The sequence below is a fragment of the Entelurus aequoreus genome, linkage group LG14 (assembly GCF_033978785.1).
Source record: "Entelurus aequoreus isolate RoL-2023_Sb linkage group LG14, RoL_Eaeq_v1.1, whole genome shotgun sequence".
In the NCBI taxonomy this organism is placed as follows: Eukaryota; Metazoa; Chordata; class Actinopteri; order Syngnathiformes; family Syngnathidae; genus Entelurus; species Entelurus aequoreus.
In genome coordinates this window covers 29911777-29925500 of record NC_084744.1, presented here as the reverse complement: position 1 = coordinate 29925500, position 13724 = coordinate 29911777, and the positions used below count along the sequence as shown (strand labels likewise).

Here is a 13724-nt window from a genome sequence, read left to right as displayed (position 1 = left end):
ATATTGAATTATTGACCTATTCAAGGCTCCAATTACTTCAAATATTTCACTTTAAAATGTTTTATGTGGAAAATATTGCATATATTGTGTGGTTGCCATGTAAATACATCAATGTTTTCTTTGACAAAAGAGCATAAAACAAACAAAATAATAGTTCAAATGTAAAATGGACAGATATATCTGAAGTTGATCCTGTAACTTAAGTGTTGAAAGTTAAAAAAAACCTAATAAAAATGTATCACTTTATGAGTGGGGCACCTTTTGGATCCCAAATATATTTAGTGGGATTTTATTTAACTTTTCACTGTGATTATTCAAAAATATTAAATAATTAAAATCGATGGTGTCCTGCATTATTGATGTTTTAGAGCTCTAATTACTAAACACCGCATATTTCAGTCTTACTATAGAAAACAAGATTGTCTTTGGGCATAAAAAAAGGCATAAACCCTTTTTTTATTACTTTATATAAACCTGAAGTTGATATAGAGATTTACTGTAAGCGTTAAATAAATTTAAAAAAATAATAATTTCACTTATTTTTAACATGTTAATAACTGGTACTTTTATGGTCCCTGGGGGCCCTAAAGGTAAAAAAAAATCTATATATTTTGTTATGGTTTGAAAATGAAAAATATCAAAATGGCCCCCGCATGCTTTAATTTTTCCATGTGCGGCCCTCAGTGAAAAAGTTTGGACACCCCTGATATAGAGATTTACTGTAAGCGTTAAATAATTAAAAAAAAATAATAATCTGACTTATTTTTAACATTTTAATGACTGAGACCCTTTATGGTTCCCGGGAACCCTGAAGGTAAAATACATTTTAAAAAATGCATATATTTTGTTGAATGAAAAATATCAAAATGTCTCCCACATGCTTTAATTTTTCCGTGTGCAGCCCTCAGTGGAAAAAGTTTGGACACCCCTGTCATAAGTCAATGTGACAAGCAGATTTTTTTAAATTTTTTATTTAATTTAAAAAATACGTATTTTGAACATATGTTGATATAATGTTTTTTTGTGTAAACAGTACATATTAACGTTTAAAAAAAGATTTCGCATAAACATTTTGGTTTCTTAAACTGGCTCATATTAGTAGTTTGAGTTATTTGCTTAGCCCACATACTGATTTGCAAAACGTTTTAATCATATTATTGTTTGTTTTTATTAAATTTTTACATTTAATTTTTAGAACCCAGCACTTTCTTTGCCAAACGTGCATTCGGCGACGCTCGGATGACGTCATCGACATGCGACATCCAGTGGCAAGCGTGCATTAATGGCGTGTGTCGTGAATGACGCCAAACAAATAATATAAGCGTGAAAAAGAGCCACTACGGCTTTGGAATGTAAACAATATCGTGCTTTTACTTCTCGTAGATGTGGTGTAAAGTGGACGATATCTGAACTACGGCGGTTTATCAAGTCAAGCAGCGGTAAGTTTGGCTACTCTGAGCTCGTACGTATTGGTCGGGTATGTCGCTAGCTATCCTTTTACGGACAATATGTTCAACCCCATTGCGAGTTTTAAATGTGCATTACTGTCGCTGTTTGTTAAGGAAACGAGAAAAGCATTAAGTAACGTTAAAACACGAGTCAACTACAACGTGCTCCCGTCAATGTTGTCATCACATTATGGTCGTCATGTGATTTCATGTTTCATTTCATTTTGATTTATCTTCTTCATTGATGTGCATCTTTGATCGATAGACAATTATACCTCAATTATTCAATTATACAAACCCAGTTTCCATATGAGTTGGGAAATTGTGTTAGATGTAAATATAAACGGAATACAATGATTTGCAAATCATTTTCAACCCATATTCAGTTGAATGCACTACAAAGACAAGATATTTGATGTTCAAACTGAAAAACTTTTTTTTTTTTAAATCATTAACTTTAGAATTTGATGCCAGCAACACGTGACAAAGACGTTGGGAAAGGTGGCAATAAATACTGATAAAGTTGAGGAATGCTCATCAAACACTTATTTGGAACATCCCACAGGTGAACAGGCAAATTGGGAACAGGTGGTTGCCATGATTGGGTATAAAAATAGATTCCATGAAATGCTCAGTCATTCACAAACAAGGATGGGGCGAGGGTCACCACTTTGTCAACAAATGCATGAGCAAATTGTTGAACAGTTTAAGAAAAACCTTTCTCAACCAGCTATTGCAAGGAATTTAGGGATTTCACCATCTACGCTCCGTAATATCATCAAAGGGTTCAGAGAATCTGGAGAAATCACTGCACGTAAGCAGCTAAGCCCGTGACCTTCGATCCCTCAGGCTGTACTGCATCAACAAGCGACATCAGTGTGTAAAGGATATCACCACATGGGCTCAGGAACACTTCAGAAACCCACTGTCAGTCGCTACATCTGTAAGTGCAAGTTAAAACTCTCCTATGCAAGGCGAAAACCGTTTATGAACAACACCCAGAAACGCCGTCGGCTTCGCTGGGCCCGAGCTCATCTAAGATGGACTGATACAAAGTGGAAAAGTGTTCTGTGGTCTAACGAGTCCACATTTCAAATCGTTTTTGGAAACTGTGGACGTCGTGTCCTCCGGACCAAAGAGGAATAGAACCATCCGGATTGTTATAGGCGCAAAGTGTAAAAGCCAGCATGTGTGATGGTATGGGGGTGTATTAGTGCCCAAGACATGGGTAACTTACACATCTGTGAAGGCGCCATTAATGCTGAAAGGTACATACAGGTTTTGGAGCAACACATGTTGCCATCCAAGCAACGTTACCATGGACGCCCCTGCTTATTTCAGCAAGACAATGCCAAGCCACGTGTTACATCAACGTGGCTTCATAGTAAAAGAGTGCAGGTACTAGACTGGCCTGCCTGTAGTCCAGACCTGTCTCCCATTTGAAAATGTGTGGTGCATTATGAAGCCTAAAACACCACAACAGAGACCCCCGGACTGTTGAACAACTTAAGCTGTACTTCAAGCAAGAATGGGAAAGAATTCCACCTGAGAAGCTTCAAAAATGTGTCTCCTCAGTTCCCAAACGTTTACTGAGTGTTGTTAAAAGGAAAGGCCATGTAACACAGTGGTAAACATGCCCTTTCCCAACTACTTTGGCACGTGTTGCAACCATGAAATTCTAAGTTAGTTATTATTTGCAAAAAAAAAAATGAAGTTTATGAGTTTGAACATCAAATATGTTGTCTTTGTAGTGCATTCAATTGAATATGGGTTGAAAAGGATTTGCAAATCATTGTATTCCGTTTATATTTACATCTAACACAATTTCCCAACTCATATGGAAACAGGGTTTGTACATTTACACAACAATGACTTCACTATAAAAGTGGGTGACATTGTTATCACCAGGAAAGATGAGGTCACCTACCTAGGTTCCATTGATTGATTGAGACTTTTATTAGTAGGTTGCACAGTGAAGTACATGTTCCGTACAATTGACCACTAAATGGCAACACCCCAATAAGTTTTTCAACTTGTTTAAGTCGGGGTCCACTTAAATTGATTCCTGATACAGATATATACTATCATCATAATACAGTCATCACACAAGATAATCACATTTAATTATTTACATTATTTACAATCCGGGGTGTGGAGGGGGAGGGGGGGTTAGGTTTGGTTGTTGTCATCAACAATTGAGAACAGAGAAATGGATATTGAAACAGTGTAGGTCTGACTTGGTAGGATATGTACAGCAAGTAGTGGACATAGAGAGAGAGAGATCAGAAGGCATAAGAAAAAATATCTACATTTGATTGTTTACATTTGATTATTAACAATCCGGGTAGAGTGTTAGTTTAGGGTTGTAGCTGCCTGGAGTTGTACTATTATTGCGGTTTTGAAGGAGGATAGAGATGCCCTTTCTTTTATACCTTTTGGGAGCGCATTCCACATTGATGTGGCATAGAAAGAGAATGAGTTAAGACCTTTGTTAGATCGGAATCTGGGTTTAACGTGGTTAGTGGAGCTACCCCTGGTGTTGTGGTTATGGCGGTCATTTACGTTAAGTAGTTTGACATGTACTTCGGTATCAGGGAGGTGTAGCGGATTTTATAGACTAGGCTCAGTGCAAGTTGTTTTACTCTGTCCTCCACCCTGAGCCAGCCCACTTTGGAGAAGTGGGTAGGAGTGAGGTGGGTTGTGGGGTGGAGGTCTAGAAGTAATCTGACTAGCTTGTTCTGGGATGTTTGGAGTTTAGATTTGAGGGTTTTGGAGGTGTTAGGGTACCAGGAGGTGCATGCATAATCGAAAAAGGGTTGAACGAGAGTTCCCGCCAGAATCCTCATGGTGCTTTTGTTGACCAGAGAGGAGATTCTATAGAGAAATCTCGTTCGTTGGTTGACCTTTTTGATTACCTTGGTTGCCATTTTGTCACAGGAAAGATTATAATCAATGTTATAATGATTTATTGACCTATTCAAGGCTCCAATTACTTCAAATATTTCACATTAAAATGTTTTATGTAGAAAAAAGTATTGCATTATGGTACTTTAACTTAATATATTTTGTGGTTGCCATATAAAAATATCAACGTTTTCTTTGACAAAAGAGCATAAAACAAACAAAATAATAGTTAAAACGTAAAATTGACATATATCTGAAGTTGATCTTGTAACTTAAGTGTTGAAAGTAAAACAAATAATAAAAATGTATCACTTTATGAGTGGGGGACCTACTCATAAATTTAGTGGGATTTTATTTATCTTTTCACTGTGATTATCGTATTTTTCGAACTATAAATCGCTCCGGAGTATAAGTCGCACCGGCCGAAAATGCATAATAAAGAAGAAAAAAACATATATAAGTTGCACTGGAGTATAAGCCGCATTTTTGGGGGAAATTTATTTCATAAAACCCAACACCAAGAATAGACATTTGAAAGGCAATTTAAAATAAATAAAGAATAGTGAACAACAGGCTGAATAAGTGTACGTTATATGAGGCATAAATAACCAACTGGTATGTTAACGTAACATATTATGGTAAGAGTCATTCAAATAACTATAACATATCGAACATGCTATACGTTTACCAAACAATCTGTCACTCCTAATCGCTAAATCCCATGAAATCTTATACGTCTAGTCTCTTACGTGAATGAGATAAATAATAGTATTTGATATTTTACGGTAATGTGTTAATCATTTCACACATAAGTCGCTCCTGAGTATAAGTCGCACCCCCGGCCAAACTATGAAAAAAACTGCGACTTATAGTCCGAAAAATACGGTAATAAAAAATAATAATAAAAACAAAATCAATGGTGTCATGCATTATTGATCTTTTCAGGGCTCCAATTACTTCACATCAAACATTGCTTTCTGAATGTTTTGGGCGGTGGGGGAAATACTGCATATTTCAGTTTTACTATAAAAACAAAGTTGTCTGACAGAAAAGGCATAAAACCTTTAAAAAAAAAAAAATGTTATTTTTACTTTATATCAACCTGAAGTTGATATAGAGATTTATTGTAAGCATTAAATAATACAAAATAATACTAATTTGACTTGTTTTTAACATTTTAATGACAGAGACCCTTTATGGGCCCCAGGAGCCCTAAAGGTTTAAAGGGAAAAATCTATATATTTCAGTGTTTCCCATAAACTGTCAAGATACCTGTGGCGGTGGGGGTGTGGTTATGGGCGTGGCTATGGGCGTGGTCACCATGAAATCATCGAGTAATTTGCATAATTTACTACAATGATATGATTTTCTCTAAAAAGGCTAAAAAAATGTATACTTACTAATTAATAACAGTTTTGTTTTAAACGTCCATCCATCCATCCATTCATCCATTTTACAATATAATTACAACACTTTATGTACATATTTATATACAGATTTGAACAATAAGTTATTCACTGAAATATATTTATTTATTGTGGTTCTTACAAAAAAAATATCTATTTATAAAAATATAAAAGCTAAAATGTCTCTTAAAGCTCTGCCCCTTTAATTAGTGCATACTAAATAATTTAACTTTAGCCTACTACTACAACCATATTATTTACCAGCAACATAAAGTGAAACAGAGGCAGAGGTGTCCTGCCACAGTCAGTAACAAATAAACAGAAAACAGTAGTGGTGGTAGATAGACACGAAGCTTCATCAAACATCTGAACCACTGAACAAAGAGCTCCAAAAATCTTGATCCTACACTTCTCTTTTGTAAAGTAAATCTGAACAGCTGATATGGGCATCTACGTCAACTATATGATTTGCCTGAGAAGCTTGACAGGACACAAAAAAAAAAAGCATTTTTTAAATATTTAAAAAAACATATAAATGAATGTGTGGGAAACACTGTATTTTGTTATGGTTTGAAAATGAAAAATATCAAAATGGCCCCCGCATGCTTTAATTTTTCCGTGTGCGACCGTCAGTGGAAAAAGTTTGGACACCCCTGTTCTAAATGTACAGACAATATTTGCTAATCGTTTCAACTGTGCAAAACATTTAATAATGAGATGAGCGTGTGTAGTAGAATCCTTGTCAATAATAACAGTTATTCTCTTTTGAAGCAGGTGTCCAAAATGACCAAGAGTCAGCCTTGGAAAGTCTCAAGGTCAGAAAGATGAGCACAAGGAGCTCTGATATTCCCTTTTTACCTTGAGAATAAAGACCTGAAGTAGCAACACAAACTGGACCATGGCCCTAAACCAACATTGTCTCAGGAAAAAGACCCAAACAAATCCAGACTGACGTCGATCAATATATTACTTGATGCCCTCATGTGACCCTGCATCGTCTCGAAACTACCAGATGTACTGGGCGGGAAAGCACGGAAACAAAGTGAAGTGCGGCAACTGCACGCAAGCCTCCATGTCTTCAGTCAAGGGAGTTTCACGTCTCTCCCGGCGGACGAAGAGACCTCTGTATTGTAAATCACAGGTGTGGTTGTGGAGGAAGCGACAACGGAAATGCTGTTTTACCTTCTTTAGAGGCAACAGATTAATACGAGAGAGGCGCAACGGTCTGTCCTGCCTCAACCCAAACAGAAAATCACAGGAAAACGAAGAGCATCTTCACTCGTGTCCCTCCCCGATTCTAGAATGTTCTCAAGTGAAATCCATTGTGGAATCCAATCTTCAATGTGGTAGCGAAAGTTCAGAAGACGCGCTTAGGCGGACGAAGAGACCTCTGTATTGTAAATTACAGATGTGGATGTGGAGGAAGCGACAACAGAAATGCTGTCTTACCTTTTTTAGAGGCAACAGATTAATACGGGAGAGGCGCAACGGTCTGTCCTGCCTCAACCCAAACAGAAAATCGCAGAAAAGCGAAGAGCCTCTTCACTCGTGTCCCTCCCCAATTCTAGAATGTTCTCAAGTGAAAACCGCTGTGGAATCCAGTCTTCAATGTGGTAGTGAAAGTTCAGAAGACGCGCTTAAAAAGCGGACTTCCGAGGTAAAAACATGTCAAATGTCGCAAACATGCCCATCCAATTCTGTAGAGGAAAATCAGTGCAACAATACTTCATCTTCACATGGACCTCAACCTGCTGTAGAGTTCAATGCATTTGCAGATCCCACTGAATGGTTACTAACTCGGTTAGATTCATGGGGTAAGAATAAAAACAACCATTTGACCGCTGAAAAGACTGTGGCAGGCGACCAAACGGGAGAATGCACTGTTTCCCTTCTGGATCCACATCTAAATGCAGATCATAAGATCTCTAGCAAGAACACAATACACCCTCAAACGAATGGTGGCCTCACAGTACTGACAAACAGTATCCATGGTATGTAATGGTTTACTTTATTCCTCCTGTTTTATATGTCGATATTTTATCTAATAGTGTTTTTATCATCTCTCTAGATTATCTTGGTGACTTCTTCAGAACGTATGGAACCTTCATCCCACTTCAAGAGGATGACGTGTTGAATCACCTGAAGAGACTCTTTCACACAGATTTCACTGATGGGTAAATGTCCGAAAGCTAATGTAACAAATTAGACTTTGGAAGTCGACGTGTGTTCTTTAGTTTTGCAAATCAGACTGACAGAAAAATGCCTTTTGTAGGTGTTAGTCTTTCGTTCTTTTCACGGCTCAGACGTAGTCCTAAATTCCGATTTAAACGTTTGCCTTTTGACTATTTTTGTCTTTGTTCAATGTTTTTTGCTGCCTGATAGAGGTGCAACACTCAAATGTTTATATTTTTTACATAGTATCACTAATCATGTGTCCACATTAAAGGCCTACTGAAATGAAATTTTCTTATTTAAACGGGGATAGCAGATCCATTCTATGTGTCATACTTGATTATTTCGCGATATTGACATATTTTTGCTGAAAGGATTTAGTAGAGAACATCGACGATAAAGTTTGCAACTTTTGGTCGCTGATAAAAAAAGCCTTGCCTGTACCGGAAGTAGCGTGACGTCGCAGGTTGAAGGGCTCCTCACATTTCCCCATTGTTTACACCAGCAGCGAGAGCGATTCGGACCGAGAAAGCGACGATTACCCCATTAATTTGAGCGAGGATGAAAGACTCGTTGATGAGGAACGTGAGAGTGAAGGACTAGAGTGCAGTGCAGGACGTATCTTTTTTTGCTCTGACCGTAACTTAGGTACAAGGGCTCATTGAATTCCACACTTTCTCCTTTTTCTATTGTGGATCACGGATTTGTGTTTTAAACCACCTCGGATACTATATCCTCTTGAAAATGAGAGTCGAGAATGCGAAATGGACATTCACAGTGACTTTTATCTCCACGACAATACATCGGCACTTTAGCTACGGAGCTAACGTGATAGCATCGGGCTTAACTGCAGATAGAAACAAAAGAAATAAACCCCTGACTGGAAGGATAGACAGAAAATCAACAATACTATTAAACCATGAGCCTGTAACTACACGGTTAATGCTTTCCAGCCTAGAGAAGCTTAACAATGCTGTTGCTAACGACGCCATTGAAGCTAACTTAGCTACGGGACCTCACAGAGCTATGCTAAAAACATTAGCTATCCACCTACGCCAGCCCTCATCTGCTCATCAACACCCGTGCTCACCTGCCTTCCAGCGATCGACGGAAGGACTAAGGACTTCACCCGATCATCGATGCGGTCGGCGGCTAGCGTCGGATAGCGCGTCTGCTATCCAACTCAAAGTCCTCCTGGTTGTGTTGCTGCAGCCAGCCGCTAATACACCGATCCCACCTACAGCTTTCTTCTTTGCAGTCTTCATTGTTCATTAAACAAATTGCAAAAGATTCACCAACACAGATGTCCAGAATACTGTGGAATTTTGCGATGAAAACAGAGCTTTTTGTATTGGATACAATGTGTCCGAATACTTCCGTTTCAACCATTGACGTCACGCGCAAACGTCATCATACATAGACGTTTTCAACCGGGAGTTTCCCGGGAAATTTAAAATTGCACTTTATAAGTTAACCCGGCCGTATTGGCATGTGTTGCAATGTTAAGATTTCATCATTGATGTATAAACTATCAGACTGCGTGGTCGGTAGTAGTGGCTTTCAGTAGGCCTTTAAACCTTAGGGTCAGTTGTTATTGATATTGTCAGTGTTGTGTGGATGACATACAGTAGGTCTATTATGCCAAATCTAATAATTTGAACCAAAAGTCTTCACTAGAGATGTCCCGGTGTTTGCTTTTTTTTAACTAATCGGCTGATAAGCTGCCAAACCATTTTTACCGCAACTATGTCCTAGGCTCCATGGTTAAAGATTGTCTTCGCGTGAAAAAAAATTCCTTCAAAAGTGATGCACGCTCAGGGATTCCTTCCGTCTAGAAGCGGCTTCTAAGATAATAATCCTCACCCCCACGGCGGGGGGAAAAAATGTAGTTTCTTCCAGGTAACATCACTGAGGGACTGTTGGAAAAGGAATGTCTAAGCATTAGAGATGTCCGATAATGGCTTTTTTGCCGATATCCGATATTGTCCAACTCTTAATTACCGATTCAGATATCAACCATTACCGATATATACAGTCGTGGAATTAACACATTATTATGCCTAATTTTGTTGTGATGCCCTGCTGGATGCATTAAATAATGTAACAAGGTTTTCCAAAATAAATCAACTCAAGTTATGGAAAAAAAATGCCAACATGCCACTGCCATATTTATCATTGAAGTCACAAAGTGCATTATTTTTTAGACTTTTTTTGTCTACTTTATACCTTTTGTTTTCACCCTCTTTTTTTGCCCTTGTGTGCATTATCCTTTCCATCCTTGTCCTTTCCATCGTTTGTAACTGAGATACTGTGTGGAACAATTTCCCTTGTGGATCATTAAAGTTTGTCTAAGTCTAAAGCATCAGATCAAGACTCGAAATCGAATCGGCTCAATGGCCCCAAAAAATATGTTGATCAATACATCCCTAATCTTCACGCCATATTTCTGACAAACTAGTGTCAAAATTGGCCAAGACAACCTATGATGCAGTACTTAACTATTTCCCAATGTATGCAAAAGGGGATAATTATGCCTACAGATTTTTGCATGTGATTGTTTTGTGTACTTCGGCAGGAAAACTTTCGTCTTGGAGGTTATTAAACGCAGATTGACTGCAGTGCTGTGGAAACCTGCGCCTTCCTTCCGAGTGGTCTTTAAGAAACACAGCCTGACATTGGATGATTTGTCCACACTAGCGCATGAAAATTGGCTCAACGACCAGGTCGGACACATGCTCGGCATCTCAATTGTGTTGTTGTGTGGAGCGATGCCAGATGGCGTTACCTTTTTCTGCTCTGCTCCAGGTCATGAACATGTATGGGGAACTAATTATGGAAGCTTCTCAACACAAGGTAATGAAAAATGTACTGTATGTCTTTGTGTACAGTATCTCCATAAAATAAGTCCACTTCACGCTTTAGCAACCAATTTTTTGTAATAGCTTCGTAAAGTACCACTAGAGTGGAAAAACAAGTTCACTTTATATGCTTAGTGTTTCTTTGTATCCATTAAACCATATCCAATTGTATTTATAATCCGCAAAGTATGTGAAAATACCGTCTAAACGTCATAAAATGCCACAGATTCAGTCGGCTATTTTAAATATTCTGGTCCAAATATCTTCGGCAATTTCCGTAGATCTTACATCACTGGAGTAACGCTTCTGCACCATATTATCAGATCAGTCATACTGGAAATACGCAAAAATTGGAAAGAAATGTGCTGTTCATCATTCATAATTCAGATACAGTCTGGTGTGCCGTGGGAGATTATCTAATTTCACCTATTTGTGTTAAAAATATTTTTTGCAAACCAGTAACTATAGTCTGCAAATGATGTGTTGTTGTTGAGTGTCGATGCGGCAGAGTAACCATGTAATACTTTTCCATATCAGTAGGTGGCAGCCGGTAGCTAATTGCTTTGTAGATGTTGGAAACAGCGGGAGGCAGCATGCAGGTAAAAAGTGTCTCATGCTTAAACCAAAAATAAACAAAAGGTGAGCGCCCCTAAGAAAAGGCATTGAAGCTTAGGAAAGGCTATGCAGAACAAAACTAAAACTGAACTGGCTACAAAGTAAACAAAAACAGAATGCTGGACGACAGCAAAGACTTACTGTGGAGCAAAGACGGCGTCCACAATGTATATCCGAACATGACATGACAATCAACAATGTCCCCGCATAGAAGGATAAAAACAACTGAAATATTCTTGATTGCTAAAACTAAGTAGATGCGGGAAATATCGCTCAAAGGAAGACGTGAAACTGCTACAGGAAAATACCCAAAAAAGAGAAAAAGCCACCAAAATAGGAGCGCTAGACAAGAACTAAAACACTACACACAGGAAAACAGCAAAAAAGTCCAAATAAGTCAGGGGGTGATGTAACAGGTCGTGACAGTACACCTACTTTGAGACAAGAGCTATAGTGATGTATGGTTGGTTATGCTTTAAAGTCATATCCAACAATTGACTTTTTACTGTCAACTGAGTTTTGTTTTTTAATGATGTCTGCTGGTGGTGTGCCTCCGCATTTTTCCAACGCAAAAAATGTGCCTTGGGGGAGATTATCTAATTTCACCTATTTGGGGTAAAAAAATATTTTTTGCAAACCAGTAATTATAATTTGCAAATGATGTGTTGTTGTTGAGTGTCGGTGCTATCTAGAGCTCGGCAGAGTAACAGTGTAATACTCTTCCATGTCAGTAGGTGGCAGCAGGTAGCTAATTGCTTTGTAGATGTCGGAAACAGGGGGAGGCAGGTAAAAAGGTATCTAATACTTAAACAAAAAATAAAGAAAAGGTGAGTGCCCCTAAGAAAAGGCTTTGAAGCTTAGGGAAGGCTATGCAGAACGAAACTAAAACTGAACTGGCTACAAAGTAAACAAAAACAGAATGCTGGACGACAGCAAAGACTTAAAGGCCTACTGAAAGCCACTACTACCGACCACGCAGTCTGATAGTTTATATATCAATGATGAAATCTTAACATTATAACACATGCCAATACGGCCGGGTTAACTTATAAAGTGACATTTTAAATTTGCCGCTAAACTTCCGGTTGGAAACGCCTCTGCGTGTGACGTATGCGTGTGACGTAGCCCGGCGAACACGGGTATGCCTTCCACATTGAAGCCGATACGAAAAAGCTCTGTTTTCATTTCATAATTCCACAGTATTCTGGACATCTGTGTTCGTGAATCTGTTTCAATCATGTTCATTGCATTATGGAGAAGGAAGCCGAGCAAGCAAAGAAGAAAGTTGTCGGTGCGAAATGGACGTATTTTTCGAACGTAGTCAGCCACAACAGTACACAGCCGGCGCTTCTTTGTTTACATTCCCGAAAGATGCAGTCAAGATGGAAGAACTCGGATAACAGAGACTCTAACCAGGAGGACTTTTGATTTGGATACACAGACGCCTGTAGAGAACTGGGACAACACAGACTCTTACCAGGATTACTTTGATTTGGATGACAAAGACGCAGACGTGCTACTGTGAGTATGCAGCTTTGGCTTTTTTTTGCGTATGTACGTAACTTTTTTAAAATATATAAGCTTTATGAACCTTGGGTTAGGTGAACGGTCTTTTGGGCTGAGTGATTGTGTGTGTTGATCATGTGTTTGAATTGTATTGGCGTGTTCTATGGAGCTAGGAGCTAGCAGAGGAGCTAGGAGCTAGCATAACACGTACCGTACCGTACGTGCGCGTCACGTACGTAACTTTTTAAAAATATATAAGCTTTATGAACCTTGGGTTAGGTGAACGGTCTTTTGGGCTGAGTGATTGTGTGTGTTGATCGGGTGTTTGAATTGTATTGGCGTGTTCTATGGAGCTAGGAGCTAGCAGAGGAGCTAGGAGCTAGCATAACAAACACGCAGGTGTTATTATGCAGGATTAATTTGTGGCATATTAAATATAAGCCTGGTTGTGTTGTGGCTAATAGAGTATATATATGTCTTGTGTTTATTTACTGTTGTAGTCATTCCCAGCTGAATATCAGGTACCGTGAGTATGCAGCCTTGGCTGCTAAACATTCGATAACTTGACCGTATGTGCGCGTCACGTACGTAACTTTTTAAAAATATATAAGCTTTATGAACCTTGGGTTAGGTAAACGGTCTTTTGGGCTGAGTGATTGTGTGTGTTGATCAGGTGTTTGAATTGTATTGGCGTGTTCTATGGAGCTAGGAGCTAGCAGAGGAGCTAGGAGCTAGCATAACAAACACGCAGGTGTTTTTATGCAGGATTAATTTGTGGCATATTAAATATAAGCCTGGTTGTGTTGTGGCTAATA

The 13724-nt window shown here is 38.6% G+C and overlaps 1 protein-coding gene across 2 annotated transcripts in view; it reads left to right on the top strand.

Annotated features, from left to right (window-relative positions):
* The first annotated feature begins 1214 nt into the window (after positions 1 to 1214).
* The window catches only part of LOC133664720 (uncharacterized), a 21554-nt gene continuing 9044 nt past the window's right edge, over positions 1215 to 13724 (top strand). The window contains exons 1-5 of one of the 2 annotated variants that reach the window (XM_062069569.1): positions 1215 to 1439; positions 6533 to 7749; positions 7827 to 7932; positions 10506 to 10653; positions 10736 to 10783. In XM_062069569.1, the coding sequence (XP_061925553.1) occupies positions 6732 to 7749; positions 7827 to 7932; positions 10506 to 10653; positions 10736 to 10783 (1320 nt within the window). In that variant the 5' untranslated portion in view covers positions 1215 to 1439; positions 6533 to 6731. Of the gene's footprint in view, positions 1440 to 6529; positions 7750 to 7826; positions 7933 to 10505; positions 10654 to 10735; positions 10784 to 13724 lie in introns of both variants that reach the window. The other variant, XM_062069570.1, reaches the window with a different exon arrangement.